The sequence below is a fragment of the Ursus americanus genome, chromosome 9, assembly GCF_024610735.1.
Source record: "Ursus americanus isolate L20-20 chromosome 9, mUrsAme1.1.p, whole genome shotgun sequence".
Lineage (NCBI taxonomy): Eukaryota > Metazoa > Chordata > Mammalia > Carnivora > Ursidae > Ursus > Ursus americanus.
Genome location: NC_142135.1, coordinates 50592711 through 50612994, shown reverse-complemented (window position 1 = coordinate 50612994; position 20284 = coordinate 50592711). Strand labels below are relative to the sequence as shown.

The 20284-nt window shown below is 34.0% G+C and overlaps 1 protein-coding gene across 2 annotated transcripts in view; it reads right to left on the bottom strand.

Moving 5' to 3' along the window:
* Positions 1 to 3573: 3573 nt before the first annotated feature.
* SNX16 (sorting nexin 16) overlaps positions 3574 to 20284 on the bottom strand; it is a 39709-nt gene continuing 22998 nt past the window's right edge. For both annotated transcript variants that reach the window (XM_045806052.2, XM_045806053.2), the window contains 4 exons: positions 16547 to 16616; positions 6320 to 6456; positions 5706 to 5825; positions 3574 to 4727 (listed from right to left, as the gene is read on the bottom strand). In XM_045806052.2, coding sequence (XP_045662008.1) covers positions 4631 to 4727; positions 5706 to 5825; positions 6320 to 6456; positions 16547 to 16616 — 424 coding nt within the window. In that variant the 3' untranslated portion in view covers positions 3574 to 4630. The remainder of the gene's footprint in view (positions 4728 to 5705; positions 5826 to 6319; positions 6457 to 16546; positions 16617 to 20284) is intronic.

Genomic DNA, 20284 nt, shown 5'->3' with positions numbered 1-20284 from the left:
AATCTTTTGAACTGAGAAATATCTTTATAAGCATTTAAATGATGATCTATCCTATACTGTTATGTACTGAATGTTTGTGCCCCCTCAAATTCATATGTTTAAGCCCCAACCCCCTCATGTGACTGTATTTGGAAATGGGGCCTCTAAGGAAGTGATTAAGGTTAAATGAGATCAAAGGGTGGGGTCCTGATCCAACAGGACTAATGTCCTTATGAGAGACACCAGAGAGCTTGCTTTCTGTAACCCAGAGTGTCCTCATCAGACACCAACTCTGCCGGCACCTTGACCTTGGCACTCAGCCTCCAGAACTGAGAAAATAAATTCCTGTTGTTTAAGCCATTTAGTCTGTGGTTTTGTTACAGCAGCCTGAGCAGACCACTACATATGTGTAGAATAGATTGTTTTCTCCTTCATATTTGGTTTGCCAAAAGGAGACTCAGAAGTAAGTGATCTTTGATATGTCTACTAGATGGTTCTCTTTTAGCTTTCAAGAAAAAAAAATTTCTCCTTTATTTTTCTTTACTAACAAAATATGCAATATCATCACAGGAAGAAGTCTTTCTGTTTGAAAGCCGTTTACCCCCTAAGGTTAAACCTATAATTCAAATTAAAAATAGCTTTTATCTTGGTACAATTAACAAAAAACCAATTCTTAGTGGTTTCACAAGTGGCTAGTCTCTGTGATTCCCTTACTCTTCCCTCATACTTGTCACACCTCATATTTGCAAGATGGTTTCCATAGTACCTCTCTACATAAACTGAGATCAAAACAAGAGGAACGGGGAGAGGCTGTATGAGCAGCATACTTACCCTCTTACAGGAAAAACAAGTCATTTCCCAGAAGCTATCAGCACACTTCTATCCATCACACTGGCCATAATCGTGTCACAGGCTCAAACCTAGTTCCAAGGGGAGCTGAGAAAACAACTATTTAGTTTATCCCATTCCTATTTTGAAGTGGGTACAGAAACTTTTGGGTTAGTCAATGAATGGTGGTATTTGCTCTACAGGGTTACTGGAAAACTGGACTGGCAGATGAGCTAATACTAAGAAATAATCCTCAAGATATGGGCTTAAACACCCCAAGGTGGGCTTTTCATTTCACACCTTAGCAAAGAACTTTATCCAGCATTTAACCAATACTTCTTTGATTACAGTTAGCTAGGTTGCAACACGTCTCATTAGGGCAAAGTCTATACCAAGTCTTATCTGTATCTATCACAATAAAACACTAACTTTAGCTATTGGGTATACATTAGCCATATTGTTTATTATTGTTTTGTGTGGAGCTAATGACACCATTCTACTTTTCTGTCAGTGATACACAAGGAAGTGGCAAGTGGGGTCTTCTGATTTGAGGCGATGGTTAAAACCATAATCTGAGTTTATCAATATTGTATTTTGAACCAAGAACCTACCCATAGCTTACCACTAGTTAATTTCTAAGTTTGCATTCCATATTCACTGGTCCTACTTAAGAATGTCTTTTAAAGAGAATAATAATTTAGTTTTGTGTAATTACTGCCATCCTTAGTGGTGCAGTAATTGTGTTAGTACAGGCTATGACAAGTTCTTCCCTAATGTAGTCTAAAATATCATTCAAATCGGAGACTTTATCAGAAGAAAAATACATCTGTTCTAATTGAAGACCTTAAATAAGGAGGAAAAGGGGGTTGAGAGAATAAGAAAAATAAAGTCATGTTTACTACACAAAAGCACAACTCCTAAGGCTCTATATGGTAGCTAAAGTGAACTACAATTTGGCTTAAGGCTGCCCAAAAACCAAATCAAAAAAGAGAGAGTAATAAAGTGTTTAAGATAAAAACAAATCAATTCTTTAAGAAAAGCACTGGTTTTACTGCTGCTGAGACCTAAGAGAATTTTCTCTCATGAGTCCTCATAAAGGGTACACTGTGGTATAACAGGCATCAGCCTGTTCTGATGATTGTTTTGCTAGTAGAACGCCACAGCATAGAAGCAAAGTGCAACGCAATAAAGATAAATCTATTACCTTTTGGAAGAACTAAAATGTGGATCAAATATGTAGCTCTTTGAAAATCTCCCAGAGGATACAATTTAGATTCCTCTCTTTACTGGTTGAGAATACAGACTTGTTTTTAACATAATCCCCAAACTCCTCTATTCCTGTAAGTAACAAAACCCATTTCAAAACTAGACAAATTACTTTTACACCCTAGACCACTGTTCCCTTCTAATATCATAAATAGTTGAAATAGACTACATAGATTATTTGAGGAACATGGTTTTCTCAATAATGTGCTTTAAATGTCTACTCTCAGAATAGACAAATAAAGCACATTTTAAAATGCTGGTTTATGGTTTTACTACCTACACATGAACTTGATTTTTAAAAGGTTAAAAGATTATTCACAAAAGTGTTTCCTGTTTGCATTATGTTCAACTTTTTTTAATCAATATTGGTTACATTTGAAGTGCACTGTACCTATCCACAAAGACTTAAAATCACCAGTAATATAAAGTGTAAACCTAAAAAGAAAAATCATGAACTCATTCCACTTCTGTGAAATGCAGCAGTTAAGTATAATGAAATTTACAATAATTGTAAGGGATAGAGAGGACACCGAAATTGAAGGGGGAAAATGGTATTCAGATCTAAACAACACAGCTACTGCTGTACTGAAAAAATAATTTATTAAATGAATATGATAGTGGGAATAAAATGCAGCATAAAAATAAAAAAAGTAAATTCTAAATATAAAGAGTGGTTTATCTAATTAACAAGTGTTTTTCTTCACCCATCCAAAACTTTACATACAATCTTCTGAAAGGCCAGATTTTGGAAGTGTATGGTTCACTTTAGAACAGACATGTATGTAGCAATATAATATCTGGGATTTAGCAAAGATCATCTTGTCATTAGACTAAAAATGATACTAACTTAAATGTTCTTTTCAAACCTTTTCAAGCCTAGAATATTTTGAAATGAACAAAGAGAATAGTGTATTATATTCTTCCTGTCTCCCAGGATAGTAAACACACTTCTAGTATACTTTGTGGAAAATATTCCGAGACAGAACATACTTGTGCATTTTGACAAAGGCTTTTAAAATTTTTGGTACTTTGGTAAGCAGTCTCCTTTTTGGATCAAAAGTTAACAACAGCCACTTGATCTCTTAATCTACATAAGTAGAATTTTAAACAACTATATTTTAATATGTACATCAAGATACTGATAAACTTTTAGATAGTGAAAAAAACAAAACTGGAGATTGTTTTCTATTTCCCCAGTAAGGTTACCTCAGCTTTTAGAAAGCACATGCAGTTCAATATACCAACTAGGATTTCAAAGTGCTAGCATGATTACAACACTTATTAACAGCAATATGCAAAGCAGTGGAAATAGAAAATAAATGAATAATTTCATTTCGTAAAAATGAAACAAGGCACTTTCAACAACTATAAGCAATTCTGAAATAAACACTTTTTCATAAAGCTGACTCACAGACCCTAGCAGACTGGTGTAAAAAGTGAAACAGTGAAGGCACTATATAATTCTTTTTCCTAACTCCACTTACTAAAGAAATTCACCAATTAAACTTGGCACAAAGGAGTTTAATTATCATAAAGTGCATCACTTGGCTAAAAATATTAAAAGAAAATCAGCCTTAATACATTATAGCAACATATTCACATATACAGAAATAAAAATGCAATCCCAGGAGTCAACGCAGCTAAGGAACTTTATAGTATACATGGCTTTTTACTTTATATTTTTTTGTATAACTCCCTATTCACTTAGAATCTATACTTTCAAAAGAGTACACCTTGATTAGCAAAAAGAGGTAGTATTCTGAAAGAGGAAAACTCACTGATTCTACAGGTAGAGATTTAAGATAAAGATTATGTAGAAAATAAACAAGTACAACATATTATAATAAACTAGAACACTTATTATAGTATTCTAATAATGAATCAGTTTTTAAAATCAAGGCTATTTTATCACTTTAGCTTTGTTATTATATGTTACTATAGCTCTTTCAAATAGTTTTCCTTTGGTATTAGAAAGTTCTTCTTTTTAAATAGCAATAACATTGCAAACAGACAATTTTTATTTACAGATGGTAAACATATCAATATTTAAAACTTAATTTATCTTTACCACTGATTTAAATCACTAATGAAAATATATCATGTCAGAGATACAAAGAAGTATATATCAACCAGATAGTAACATGCATTTAATGTCCATTTAACTGATAAAATTGGCATTTTAAACACAAACACAAACACGCACACACACACACACACACACACGAGAGTGTGTGCACATACATTAGTTTGGAGCAATACATTGGCAAAATACCAAAATAATTTATGCACATTACTTAAGAATTGAGTCTTGATAACAGAACTCTAACTAGATTTTTTTTTTAGTGTATTAAATACAAAGGTTGGATAAAAGACAATTTAAAGCAGCAGTGAATACATTTATCCCAATAACTTAAAAAACTTATCTTTATGTAAACTTTATACATGTGCAATCTTTCTGTTTTCTGTAAATGCTTCAGTCTTTTTTTCTTTTTAAATATTTGCCACTCTATTCTAAATTTGCTAAACCATATACATGGAAGGAACTGCTTGTTATGTGTTAGTCGTCTTCTGCATTGTACGCCACTTCTGCAACTTCTATGTCTGATACAGAATTTTCAGGTTCACTAAAACTTAAGCATGGCTTATCATCAGTTCTGCAAGAAAAGAGAAACATGTCAACAAAGAGATTAGATACATGCTATTTCACTTCACTATTACCTTTAAAATTTTTTATCTAATGTAAAGACTATTTAAATATTAATGGAAAAATATTTAATGAAAAATAATATTTAAATATTTGAACAGAAATTATATATATTTATGATTTTTATTTTATATATATTCTTATATATATATTATTTTATATATATATATATTTATAATGATTTTATTTATTTGACACAGAGATAGAGAGAGAGATCACAAGCAGGGCGAGCAGGAGAGGCAGAAGCAGACTCTGCTGAGCAGGGAGCCCAATGTGGGGCTTGATTTCAGGACCCTGGGATCATGACCTGAGACGAAAGTAGCCGCTTAACTGACTGAGCCACCCAGGTGCCCCAAGAAATTTTATATTTTTAAGTTGTCATTACCAGACACCACCTTTGGAGATATATTTTTAACTCCTTCAGCTCTTCCAACTACCATTTATCACTAAAAATCCAGTTTATAATGACCTTTACCAACATAAATTTGTTCCCATAATTACAGCTTAGCTGCTACCACTAACGTATTAATAATGAGTTTGGATTTATAAGTAATAAATATTCTATGCGCTTTCAAATATACTATCTTTTCATCATTCCTGTTAGGTAGGCAGGCTTGTTGCTATTACAGTATCCCACTTTTTGAATGGAAAAAGACTGAGGGAGATTAATTTGTCAAGCTTAACAAAATTAATGAATTAACTGAATAGTTAATTTAGACATATCTTCAAAGTAATAATATTTAGTACCTAGATTCCAAAGACTCATTTTTAGGAATAGTCTAGAATATCTATAGTCTTTCTTTATTTGCTCAGCAGATTCATGATACAGTAACACTGAGCTCGTGAAAAAGAAACATACTCCATATTTTTGACTATTTCCCTTTAATTATTCAAATGATTAGGCTATAATAAACCAAATATTATTTACCTAGATTCTTCATGCAAAACATCTTGATCAACCTCAAGTGTGGAGGACTCCACCTTTGGGATGTGTGCACCTTCTGTTTCTGACATGTGCAGTGATTCCTCAGGTTCTAAAGACAATGTTCTAAGAGTAAATTAGAGCAACAAGTTATTTTCTACAAATAAAGTATGTATTGGTTTATTTTTGTGAATACATATAGCTTTAGTAGTCTTCAGCTATTCTTAATATGGCTAATAAATTGCTGACTCTGGGAGTCAATAGAGAAATTAGTACTTAGGATTAATGTAAAATGATTTTAATATCAATTCAATATATGCTGACAAGAACGCAAACTACAACTTTCATATGTGAAAAGTTGGCAGAAATGCCTAGAAGCAAAGATACCATTTAAATAGGTTAAAATGAATAATGTTTATTTTGAACAGCTAGAGGCTCATATTTCTGATGTTTCCCACCTTCAAATGTTCAACCTCCTAAATAAATTATCAAAAGGCAATTTTCCCAATCTACACGAAAGTACACCAAGAGTCTAAGACTCTTCCTAAATCATATTAAAATACAAAGGGCATTTAGCCGAGTATTAAGAGTTTAATGAGCAAGACTAAAATGCTAGGCACCTGATTCTGCTCTCTAGAGTTTCTATATGAAGCTGCTTCTCATTCAGTAGTTTCTTCAGTGACTCCACCTCTTTCTGTTTTTCAAGTAGTTCTTTTTGAAAACGGTAGTTTGTCTCTTCTAAAGTTTCACAGAAAGCCTTAAAAACAAAATATGCAGAAAAAATGAATTACTTATGCAGTATCTTCCTTAAGAGCATTTATTTGAAGAGTTAAAGAACATAATCAAAATAATATGTGTGCAGCCCCAACAATCTGTTCTCTTCCCTCATCTTTTTTGGTCTCTGCTATCTTGACACTCAGTCCCCACCTACCAGCAGGACTTCTATCTCCAAGTCCCCTTTCTTGAAAATTGTTAATCAGTAAACCACAGTGCTTGAAATGAGTATGTGATAACCCTCTAGTGTAGAATTGGGGGAAAAAGTGGCCAAGTTTTAAGTTTCTATTCTCCTTCATCTACTTTTGCCCAGTCCCAGATGAATATACATTTTTGAAAAATTGTGGCTATTCATTTGTATTAACTTAGCAGTGATAGCACTGTAACAACCTCCTCCATAGCACCTAAACAATGTTGGGTTTTTGCTTTCCTCTTGCTTCTCCTTTCCCCATATTCATTCAAAATTGACATTCTATCCTTCATACCCAGGATACTAAACACTGCTGAAATAAAGATTAAAACACATAAACGAAATCGTGCTATCATAAAAAATGATGTCATGAAAAAATGTGGGTCACTTATTTTGATGAGGCTTTCAGTGCTACAGATCAATTCTTTTAATTATGCCTAGTTGTCTATCACTCCCTGTCCTGTCTTCTCTGTGACTATTTTAAACCGTCACCCCTGGCAAGTCCCCTATAATGTGTTAATATTGCTGATTCCAAACCCAGCAGATGATCTTGATTCCTATACCAGGAAAAAAAAAATCACTGACTCCCTGGATTCCAGCTACCTTCACATCCTGTTCTTTTCCTCAAGAACACGTGATTCTTCAAGTTATCTTTCTATTCTCTCTCCTCTGGAAGTGTGCTCAATCACATACACTTTCTCTTAAATTTTCAACCTTTCCCCCTCCTCTAGACCCTAAATTTACTTAATAAACTTGACTGAAGTTAAGTAAATCCTAAAAACTTCTCCATAAAAAAAAAAAAATAATCTCCACCTCCCTCTTGATCATGAGTCCTGCTAGTTACTAACTCCTTCCTTTCAAAATGAAAAAATCTATCACAAAGATTTTTATTACCCAAATTTAGCCCCCCATTTACTTCTAAAATCATTAAATTAGGAGTTTCACTCTCTTTTTCTCTACTCACTATGCCCAGGCAAAGGCTAACAATGATCTTCTAATTGTCGAATCCAAAGTGCTGTTCTTGACTTCACTGCATGTCACTATTGACTTAATTAAAAAAAAAATTAATGAAATCCTCGCTCATTGGCCTCCATAAAACTTCCTGGTTCACTTCTTAACTTGGACAGTTACTTCTTAGCTTTCTATTTGATCTTTGCATGTGGGCATTCATCAAAGTTTTGCCCTTGGTTATATATTCTCTTGCTCTATATGGCATCCCTGGGCAACTGCACTTACTGTTAACACTTCAGCTCTCATCTCTACTATATGCTATCAACTTCCAATGTGTTTAATGTTGTTGTTGTTAATCTCCAGCCCTCAACCTTTTCTTGAGTGCATAGACATCACTCATGTATCTACTGGTCCTCTTCAATTAGGTGTACCGATGGCAAGCCAAATAGCGTTCGCGAGGGAATATCGTCATCAAAGCCAACAGGCAAGCATCTTAAATCACTTCATTTCCCTAATTTTATGGCCCAAGGATAACCCAGTTTTTCCACTTTCCCTTCCCCTCATCCCCTACTGCCCCATCAACACCTCTTGTGTTTCTGTCATTTGTTCTCATTTCTACAGTTTTTAGTTCTTAACCAAACTACAACACCAGTAAATGAAATGGTTTACCTATATTTACTTTGGCAATCTAAGCTGGCTTTCTAAAAAATAGATATGATCATGTTACCTATGATTTAATACTGCCTAAATGATAAGGCCAAATATCTTACCTTGGCAAATGAAGTACCTTATGATGTGACATATGCCTTTTACCCCAACTTCATAGCTTGCTGTATTTACCTTTCCTTTCCTCTGGTCCTCTGCAAAACCCATGTTCCACCCAAGTGAATTACTTTCAGTTTCTCAAATGTTTGTCTTTATATAGATGGAAGCATATAATACATATCATTCTGTGGCTTGCTTTTTTACCTAATGACATAAGATGAACCTTATAAATATTCCCAAATTTAAAAATCTGGGTATATTCACATTATGAAAAAACTGAACAGTGTTCAACTATCATGCAAATAGAACCTAGGAACACAGAGAAAAACAAAATAAATGAATCACATATAACTTTCCCTGATAACAATGTAGGTGACCAGACAAACTAAGGCCTCTGGCTACAAAATACCTAGCTAAAAAACAACTTTTAAAACAGCTATGTGGACAAGAAACAGAGGTAAGTCTCAGGGAACAAAAACAAAGAGAAAAGAAAACAAGTGCCACCATCATGTGCACTGACATAGCTTTGGATAGTGGGCAAAGGAGGGGTGAGGAGAAGTTGCTCAGCTCTGAAGATCTAAGACATCAATAAAAGTCACCCATGAACATAGGAATACATCAAGGAAGAATGTTTGTCTCATATTGGCCTCTATGTGGGAGAGGTAAAGTCTTCCCTGAAGAATCTATAACTATGAGCCAATGCCTCATGTGGATTTTGGTTTGAGTTTATACTATCACAATTAGTCAGAAACACCCAAGCTTAGAAATTAGATAAAAACTGGTCCAGGATCAATGATACTCAAGGTATCTCTGCAGAAGCAAACAAATTTCTATGGAAGGATATACCCTGAACTTTGGCTGTTCAGTGTTCCTGGAGACAAAGTTCTAATCAAAGTGAATTTATAATCCAAAATTACAAAACACACTAGGATACGATCCACTGAAAAGAAGGATTAGAATTCCATAAACTTCAGACAGCATGTTATTAGATAAAGACCATAAAATATGAACATGTATAATGACTTGAAAATATTTTTTAAAGCCACTATTAAAAAATATCAGGTATACCTGAGACAAAACAACAGAATGTCAAGACACGAAAAGTATAGTCAATATAATTAAGAACTTTTCTTTAAAAAAAAAAAGATTTTACTTATTTATTTGACAGAGAAAGGGAGAGAACACAAGCAGTGGGAGCAGCAGGGAGAGGGAGAGGGTGAAGCAGGCTCCCAGCTGAGCAGGAAGCCCAATGAGGAGCTCGATCCCAGGACCCTGTGATCATGACCTGAGCCAAAGCAGATGCTTAATTGACTGAGCACCCGGGCGCCCCAATATTATTAATATCTTAATGGAAGTATCACAGTAGAATAATCCTGTCTGAAGACAACAGAGTAAACTGGAAGCTAGAACTAGGAAAATTACAGAATTTATTCATTGAAGAATGAAGCATAGGGAGATGGAAACAGGTAACATGAAAGAAAGGTTAAGACAGATGGAAAAGGAAAATAACTGACACACATATTTATAAATTGAGTTCCTAAAATAGAGAAGAGAGAATGAGGAGAAGCAATACTCAGTGAGAAAACAGCAGAAAATGTTCAGAAGTCATTAAATACTAGCATTTTCAGATTTAGACGAATAATGCATCCCAAGGAAGACAAATATAAACACCACCCACACACAAGACAGTAAAACTGCAAATGTTAAAATCAAAGACAAGACCTCTAAAATACTAGGAAATAAAACCATTTTACTAGAAAGGGACAACAATGAACTGAAAATAGATGTTTCACAGCAACAGTCTACAGCAAAGGCAGCAGATAAGACCTCAAAGCACTGAGAAGAAGGACTATCAAGGTGGAATTCTAGACCCAGTTAAATCATACCTCAAGAATGAGAGCAAGATTTAAAAAATTTCAAACATTAAAGACCTAAACATTACCAACACACATTCACTGAAAGAACTATTAAACGATGTACTTTAAGAGCAGTTAACTGAGCCCTAGTGGGAAGGGTGAGACGAAAGAACTTGAAATGGTAAGGAAAGGAAGTGGCAAGTGTGCAGGTAATTAAAGGAAACATTGGGTCACTTTGGGGAGGCTGTAAACAACTTGGTTCTAAATTATTTGATGAGGGGAGCCTGGGTGGCTCAGTCGTTAAGCATCTGCCTTCAGCTCGGGGCGTGATCCCAGTGCTCTGGAATCGAGCCCCGCATCAGGCTCCTCCGCTGGGAGCCTGCTTCTTCCTCTCCCACTCCCCCTGCTTGTGTTCCCTCTCTCGCTGGCTGTTTCTCTCTCTGTCAAATACATAAATAAAATCTTTAAAAAAAAAATAAGTTATTTGATGAGAACAATATATGGCCATTAAATAAATGACAGTGAATACAGAGCTTAGAAGCCAAGAGTAGAGGGAAAAAGGGAAGAAAAAAACCTCATTCAGTATATAAAAGGAAGGAAAGGAGAAAAATCAAGGTAAATAAAAGGCATAAAATAAAAGGGCAGAAATAAATACACATATATTGGTAATTACTGGACACATCACAATAAATTCACCAGTTAAAAAAGATTTTTCTGTTTGTATCAAAAGCCAAAAATCTACCTCTATGATGCTGACAAGAAACACACTTTTTTTTTTAAAGATTATTTATTTATTTATTTGATAGAGAGAGAGAGAGAGAGAGGGGGAGAGCACAGGGGAGAAGCAGACTCCCCGCTGAGCAGACAGCCCGACATCGGGCTCAATCCCAGGACCCTGAGATCATGACCTGAGCTGAAGGCAAACTCTTAACGAACAGAGCCACCCAGGAGTCCCCAAGAAACACACTTCAATTATAAGGATAGAAAAATACTTCTCAGGCAACAGGCAAATCTGCTTTCTCCCCCACAAAAGGTATAGTTTTATTAATCTCAGAGCAATGGCATTTCAAGTGGAAAACAATAGGCACAAAAGAGTCATTACCTAATAATAAAAGGAATGATTCACTAAGGATATTTCAACTACAGAATTAAAAAAAAAATTCACAACCAACCATTATGAGTGAATTCAATATACTACTTTTGGTACTCAAAGATATGTTAAGAGATTTTTAAAAATCATGAGAAAACAGCCTTACATCAATGTATTTTAAAATCTGTACAAATTGGACAATTTTCTAAAAAAACCAAACCAAAACAAAAAACCCATCAAAATTGAGTCCTAAAGAAACAGACAACCTGAATAAACTCTATTCATTAAAGAAATGTAATCAGATGTTAAAAATCTACCCATAAAACTACTGAACAAACTCAAGAAAATACCAGACTCAGGTTGTTTTACAGGTGAGTTCTAATGAATACTCAAGGAACAAACAATACTGATCTTATTCAAATGGTTTTGGAGAAAAGAAAAAGAGACTATTCCTCAACTTGTAAGACTGGTATAATCCTGATGCCAGATCCAATGACGATAACAGAGAGGAAAATTATACTGTAAAAATTCTAAATAAAATCATTACAATCCAAATCCAGCAATTAAAAAAATGCTGAATTAATGAGTTAATCCCAGAAGTGAATGTTTTATCATTTGAGAATCTGTGAATGTGATTTATCACGTATCATATTAAAAAAAACCCATATAATCATCTTTATAGATGGAAGCAAAAGTGTTAATAACATAAACAAGCCACAACCTTTAGCAAAGTAGGACCAGAACTTCTTTAACCTAAAAACAAAGATATAAACAAACATAACCCACAACTCCCAGCTGCTTGTAGGAAACACCATATCCAATGGTGAAAAACAGAATCATTTCTTTTGAAGTCAGGAACAGAGGGAAAGGATGTATGCTATAACTGTTTCTATTTAACGCTAAAGATCCAAATTAGCACAAAAAAATATGAAAATGGAATGAAACATATTAAGGATTAAAAACGAAAAACCATAACTTAGTATATTAGGGGATATGATTAAGGATCTACAAACTAATCAGAGATTTCACCAGAAGATGTAACATATAAAATATACAGAAAACAGTAATAAATTAGGATATAATAGGGGTGCCTGGGTGGCTCAGTTGTTGAGCATTTGCCTTTGGCTCAGGTCACGATCTCTCAGTCCTGGGATCAAGCCCCACATAAGGTTCCCTGCTCAGTGGGGAGTCTGTTTCTCCCCCTGCCTGCTGCTCCTCCTACTTGTTCTCTCTCTACGTGTCAAATAAATAAAATCTTTAAAAAAAAGAGAATATAATAAAAATACCAATTATGATTAAAAAAACCCTCAAAATAATAAATTCTACAGCTTTCCCTAAAAGTTTTAGGAAAAAATTTAACCTTTATTGAAGACTTTTAAAAAAGATCTAAATAAAGCAAAGATCTATTGATAGGAAGATTCAATTCTATAATGATTCTGCTCTTCAAAATCAATCAATAAATGTATTATAATTCCAAACAAAATGCCACCAGGATCTTTCATGAAACTCACAAGTTGATTCTAAAATTCATATGGAAAAACAAATGTCAATTTTGAAGAAGAACAAGGAAGGGAAACCTTCTCTTGCCAGATACAAAAATTATAAAGCCAAAGTAATTAATTGACACAGTATGGACTCAATAAAGAAATAGAATAATTATAATAATAAGAGCAAATAGAAATCCTGCAGTTGAAAAGCACAATAGCTGAAGTGAAAAATTAAAAAGAGGGGCTCAACAGATTTGAAATGACAGAAAAATGAGTCAGTGAGGTTGAACATAGATCAATAGAAATTATTTTGTCTGAAGAACAGAGGAAAGATGATTGAAAAAAAAAATGAACAGCACTTCAGAAACATGTAGTACAATGTGAAGCATACAAGGATATGGGTAATGGGAATCCCAGAAGGAGAAGGGCAAGAGAAAAAGGCTGAAAATTATTTGAAGAAATAATGGCCAACAACTTCCTAAGTCTGATGTAGAGCATTAATCTGCTAAATCCAAGAAGCTTGATGAAGCCAATTTTTGATAAACACCTTGATATATCATAATCAAACACCTGAAAGTCAAAGAAAAAAATCTTGAAAGTAGCAAGGGCAAAATGGCTCATCATGTCCATGGGAACAATATAATTAAAGGCTGGCTTTTCATCAGAAACAATGGAAGCCAGAAGACAGAGGAATGACACAAAGTAGTGAAAAAAAAAAAACACCCCATCAATTAAACTACCGTTCCTAAATGAACATTCCCAGATAAACAAAGACTGAGAATTTGTTGCCATCAGACCTGCCTTAAAAAAATACTAAAGGAAGGAAGGCCTTGAAGTTTAAAGAATGTGATACCAGATAATAATACCAATCCACAGCAAGTAATGAAGAGGGCTGGAAATAGTAACTATATGGATAAATATGAAAGGGTTTATAACTCTTATATTTTTCTCATTTCTTCCCTTAATTTCTTTATAAGAGAAAAGACTATATAAAGTAATAATTATTACACTGTATTAATGGAATTATGGCACATAGATTTAAAATTGTGATAAATAATGGGGGCGTCTGGCTGGCTCAGTCAGTGGAGCACGTGACTCTTGATCTCAGGGTTGTGAGTTCAAGCCCCATGTTGGAGGGGGGATGAAAAAGATGTATTGGAGCTAAGTTTATAATTCCCTGGAATTAAGTATTACCCTGAAGTTGACTGTTAAGATGCATACTGTAATACCTACAGCAACCATTAAAAAATAAAAAAGTAAACACTTCTGTAGAGGAATCAAACTGGCATACAAAAAATATTTATTTCATACAATAGTAGGCAGTAAAGAGGAACAGGACCAAAACAGATGAGACAGAAAACAAACTGCAAAATGGCAGATGTAAAAGGAAAAGATGTCAGACTGAACAAAAGACCAAGACCCAACTATATGCTATATACAAGAGACAGACGTTAGATTGAAAGACTCAAACTGAAAGCAAAAAAATGGAAAAAGATATACTATGTAAACAGTAACCATAAGAAAACTGTAATAAACAAGACTGTGTGAGGTACTGGCATAAGGAGAGGTAACTAGATCAATGGAAGAGAATTAAGAGTCCAGAAACAAACCCATTCCTTTATGTTTATTTGATTTTTGATAAAGGTGCCAACACAATAAAGGGTATTGGCACAATTAGGTATCCACAGGAACTTAAGACCCTTATCTCATTATACCTTATCAATATCTATCAGGTCAGGATGGATTACAGACTAAATATAAGAGCTGAAACTATAAAACTTCCAGGAAAAAAACTGAAGGAGAAAACTTTCTGACCCTGTGTTAGGTAAAGAGTTCTTTTTTTTTTTTTTAAGTAGTTCCACACCCAACATGGAACTTGAACTCATGAGCCCGAGATCAAGAGTTGGATGCTCTACCGACTGAGACAGCCAGGCGCCCCTGGGTAAAGAGTTCTTAATGATACTACACCATAAGCCATAAAAAAAGTGATAAAATGAACTTCATTAAAGTTAAAGACATTAGACACCATTAAGAAGATGAAAAGACACATACAGATAGGAGAAAATATTTGCAAATCAGGTATCTGATAAAGGACTTCTATCCAAAATAAAGAAGTCTTACAACTCAATAAAACAGCCGAACTTAAAAAAAAGGGGGGGCACAAAAGACTTAAAAAGACAATTCATCAAACATATAAATGGCTAAAAAACACATGAAAAAGTGATCAACATATTTAAAAAAAGTGACCAACATAAAAAATTAGGGAAATGCAAATTAAAACTATAGTACAATACCACTACACACCCACAAGAATGACTATACTCCAAAAGACAGGTAAGTCATATTTATGAGGACACGGATAAACTGGAACTCTCATATACTAGTGGTGGGAATGTGAAATGGTAGAGCAAATTCAGAATACAGTTTGCATACTGTTAAATATAATTTGCCATATAAGCAAATGTTCCATTTCCAGGGATCAATCCAAGAGAAATGAAGACAAATGTCCAAAGTCTCTATGAGATTGTTCACAGCAGCATTATTCAAAATAGCACAAAACTGGAAACTATTCAAATGTCCCACTGGTGACTGGATAAACAAAATGTGGTATATGCATACAATGAAAACCATTCAGCAACAAGAAGTATTGCTTCTATATATTCATAGAAGCTATATCATGGTTGACCCCCAAAAACATGAGGCTAAGTGAAAGACAGTAAATGTAAAGATTATATACTGTATACTATATGTTATGCATATTGTATTTGTAAAATATTATGTATATTGAATACTGATCACACACACACACACACGACTCGACATAAAATATTCAGAAAAGGCAAATTTGTAAAAACTGAAAGCAGATCAGTAGTTGTCTGGAGCTGGGAGTGTTGGACTGATTGCAAAATGGCTTGCAGGCCTTTTTTTCAAGGTGATGGGAATTTCTAAAACTGAATTATGGTGACAGTGGCATAGTTCTGTAAGTTTACTAAAAATTATTAAATTGTACATTTACAATGGAATAGCAAATAGCTTATGGATGAAATTTTTACTTCAATAAAGCTGTTTCCAAAAAGCTATGGCATTCACTCTAATACAAAGAACAGATTCAGTTTAACTGAAAACATTACAAATCTACCAATTAGATCTGTTCCATTTAAATGCCATTGAACATTTGGCGAAAAAAACTTGCATAAAATCCTAATCTATTATTACCAAATCTGTTTTGTGAATCTAGCCAATTGCTTCAAGAAATGGGCCACTCTAACACGTAAATTAGTGTAATCTGAGGAGCATCAAGCTTGAGTTGAATTGATAACACAACAATAACTTCTAATTCTGAAGGTAAGTTTTAATTGATTTTAATTGTAGGTTCTTTACTTTGATATTTAGATGGAAGAAAACTCAGCATACAAATAGCACTTTTAAATGTAGTAAAATAAATTTCCATATGATTTTTTTTAAAAATAGTAAAAATAAGGAGAAAAAAATGCAAGATTTATTTAGAGCTTCCCTGATGGCATGACATGTACAAACTTATTTTTTCACTGAACTAGGTTCATGTATTTCAATGAAAGACACCTTTGACTCACACATTAAAAGCTTTCTGTGTAAAACTATGATGGTCTGAAACTATAATATTTTGCTGTTTGCTATTCCATTCAAGAAACAATGTAGTTACTGTACTGTATTATTTGTTCCCCTTTCCACGTGATATATAATACAGCACTTACCCTGCTTTCTTCTAGGCTATCAAATGGACCTGGTGGATCATCCAGACAAAGAAATTCTCTCACTGCAAGGCTTTTCAAAGGAAAGAAAAATAAGCTGGGGTACAAATAAGTTTACAAAAGACAGAAAGCAAAAGTTACTTTGAAGCTATACAGTGTTCTAAGCAAGTTGGTTTTGCGGATATAGGAAAAGCAGCAAGTTGGTTTATGTGTTCTCATACAAACAACCAAATACAAATATAAAATCTTTAGAAGATACAAGGATTTTAAGCCATATTCTAAGATCTTATGAACACAGAAATTGTAAATTCATGCTACGTAAGAACTGCAGGAGATAAAATATAAGTCAGAATAATGGTATAGGAGACCAACCTAAATGATGAATAGAAACAGTATTACTTCCAAAATTATTAATTTAAACTAGTCTAAAAATGTCATTATCTTGTTATGAAGAAATACAATTTCTAATTTATACTTCATTTGTTTCATTGTCAAGAGATGCTTCTAAACTAACTGAAAAGTATTTACACTGAAACAAGTTAAAGATTTTTCTTGCAATCATGTTTATCACAATATACTTGTAATTATATATATATATTATATATATACAATATATAAATATATACACTTGTAATATACTTAAATATTTTCCCTAAAGAGTTTAAGAGAGAAAAACACTGAACAACTCCTCATTTCTGAATTACTATAAATTTCAAAATAATGAAATACAGTTGACCCTTCAACCACACAGGGGTTAGGGGTGCTAACCCCCTGTGCAGCTGAAAATCTGCATATAACTTTTGACTCTCCAAAAAGTTAACTACTAATAGCCTACTGTTGACTGGAAGCCTTCTCCATAACATAAATGGTCAATTAACACATATATTGTATGTTATATTATATACTGCATTTTTACAATAAAGTAAGCTAGAAAGGAAAATGTTATTTAGAAAATCATAAGAAAAATACATTTATAGTACTATGCTGCAAAAAATCTGTGTATGAGAGGATCTATGCAGTTCAAACCTATGTTGTTCAAGGGGCAACTATAATAGGATATTGTCTTTCGCAATGATCAGAAATAGGTTAAAACAGTAGAAAACTTAACTTCCTTGTTACAAAAATACCTTTCTAAAAGCAATTTTGGACTGAGAGGCAACTGTGTGTGCATGTTAAAACAAATATGGAGACTTAAAATTTTTAGGTATAAAAGGATAAAAATATGATATTTTGATGTACTGTATAGATGTCAACCTACGCTGAAAAGGGAATCATACACTGGGATTCATATTGGGACAGATGGGTTGACGATGACAGGGGACGGTCATGAAGAGACAAATGGAATATACAGTGAAACCTTTCCAAAAGTGAAAATAATGTGAATTAATATAGAGAAGTGGTGTTAAGAAATCAATCCAGAAGACTGCAAAGACAGAACAAAGAGGAGTAAATCTGTAGACGATAAAATCTTGACAATACAGGTAATAAAGGATACAGATTCAAGGAAACAGAAAAAACCTGAGTATTCATAATCATGAAATAATAGAGATGGAAAGGATCTTAAATGTGATCTAGTTGCTTTTTATAAAATGTGATCCACAGTATGCTTAACCTTTTCATGTGTTCAGCCAAGAGTAGACCTAAACACCTCCAGGAATAGGGAATGTTGCACCTCTTAGAATAAACCACCTTATGTTTGAAAAATACGGAAAATTAGAGAATTATTTCTTCTACTGAGCTGAAATTTTTCTCCCTGCAGCTTCTACTCATGAATCTCAATTCGCTTTTGAGCCATTCAGGGCAAATCTAAGTCCTCTTTCACATAATAACCCTAAGAGAACGTTGAAAATGTTGTATCTCCCCCTGCCTTATAGTCCCCCAAAGCAATACTAATATACTAATATTTTCTTTTCTTTTATCCTGTAACAAATTTTATTGCGTACCTAAAGCCTATATGGTCTCTGCACTCATGGAGCCAACATTTTTTCCCCAGTTTTACTGAGGTATAACTGACAATTAAGAATTGTATATATCTAAGGTGTACAACTTGACTGAAGTATATATTGTGAAATGTGAACTACAATCAAGCTATTAACATATCTATCACCCCATATAGTTATCACTTTTCATATTTTTAAAGTACATTGCACACACAGGGCTTTCATATATCCTATTTCATTTAATTTTCACAATAATCATGTGAGGTGAAGACAGGTATTACATTTCCATTTTACAAATGATACCAAAGTTCAGAGAGTTAAAATGACCCATACAAGGTTACAAGTGCAAGTGGTAGAGCAAGACCTTAAATCTATCTTCTGAGTGAAAATATGTGCCTTTTTCTACTTTTAAATTCATTTCTGTTATATTTTGGTTCATCTGGATCCTTTCCCCTTGCTGGTCACTTCCTTCAGAAAACATTCAACTTGTCTGTATCCTTTATTTTTTAATTTTTATTATTTTTATTTTTTTAAAAGATTTATTTATTTATTTATTCGACAGAGATAGAGACAGCCAGCAAGACAGGGAACACAAGCAGGGGGAGTGGGAGAGGAAGAAGCAGGCTAATAGCGGAGGAGCCTGATGTGGGGCTCGATTCCATAATGCCGGGATCACGCCCTGAGCTGAAGGCAGATGTCCAACCGCTGTGCCACCCAGGCGCCCCTGTCTGTATCCTTTAGCCAAGGCCTCTAGACTACTGCAGTTGGTCTAAGAGCACAGAGAAGAACAGGACCACCACACATTCTTTTGGTTTAGCTATTATACTTTTATCCACCCATTACTACAGAACCAACTATTAGGCAAAAAATGAGCCACAGGAAATAAACTGATCTTGGGATTGAGAGGTCAAAACTCTGTTGAAACCCTGGGAACAGCCTTTAAGATTGATAAAGAAAGTGCAAAAAAGTTTACAGAAGGGTCTTTTTCTCTTTTTAATACTTTCAGTGTATGATAACCCAATGTGAGACATTGTTCTCTTATAGGTTTATACCCAGACTTCCTCATCCTTTAGTAACATTTTTATGTTAGCAAATTAATTATTGAAATGCTGCTGCTAGGAAAGAAAAAGTAGTTAAAGGAATATATGTATCTCTTTTTATACCTTTGACTTATAGTAGAAATTTAGCCCCAGAGCAACAGTGATGTTGACAATGTGCCCAGCTGTAGGAATCGTTTTTGGAGTGGCTCTTCTATTTCATTCTTCTCTAAACATCTTTATGATCTATATTACCTCCCCATGACTTACTTGTTTTATAACTAGAAGTTTGTAGCTCTTAATCTCCTTCACCTAATATATAGCATAGGGAATATAGTCAGTAACATTGCAATAACTCTGTAGTGACAGATGGTAACTAGACTTTTTGTGGGAATCATTTCATAATGTATAAAAATACTGATTCACTATGATGTACACTTGAAACTAATGGGATATTGTATATCAGTATATACTCCAGTAAAAAGAGAAAAATCTTTGTGATCTCAGCTCACTAGAGTGTTACTCAAACAAAATCCAATGGATTCCCTAAGCTTTTTTCCAATATAGTTCAAGGTCATATTCCATGCCTTACCTTCTTTAATCTGTAACATAAGAATGAAATTTAAAACTGGCTATACCACTCTGATTTATAAAATACTTTCTCAGGGGTTCACTACATTTCCTTGGTTTCAACAGGATTCAGGTGACAGAGGAAGAGAGTCAATATGTTCAAACTCTATTCCCACAGGAGAGGGACACAAAAG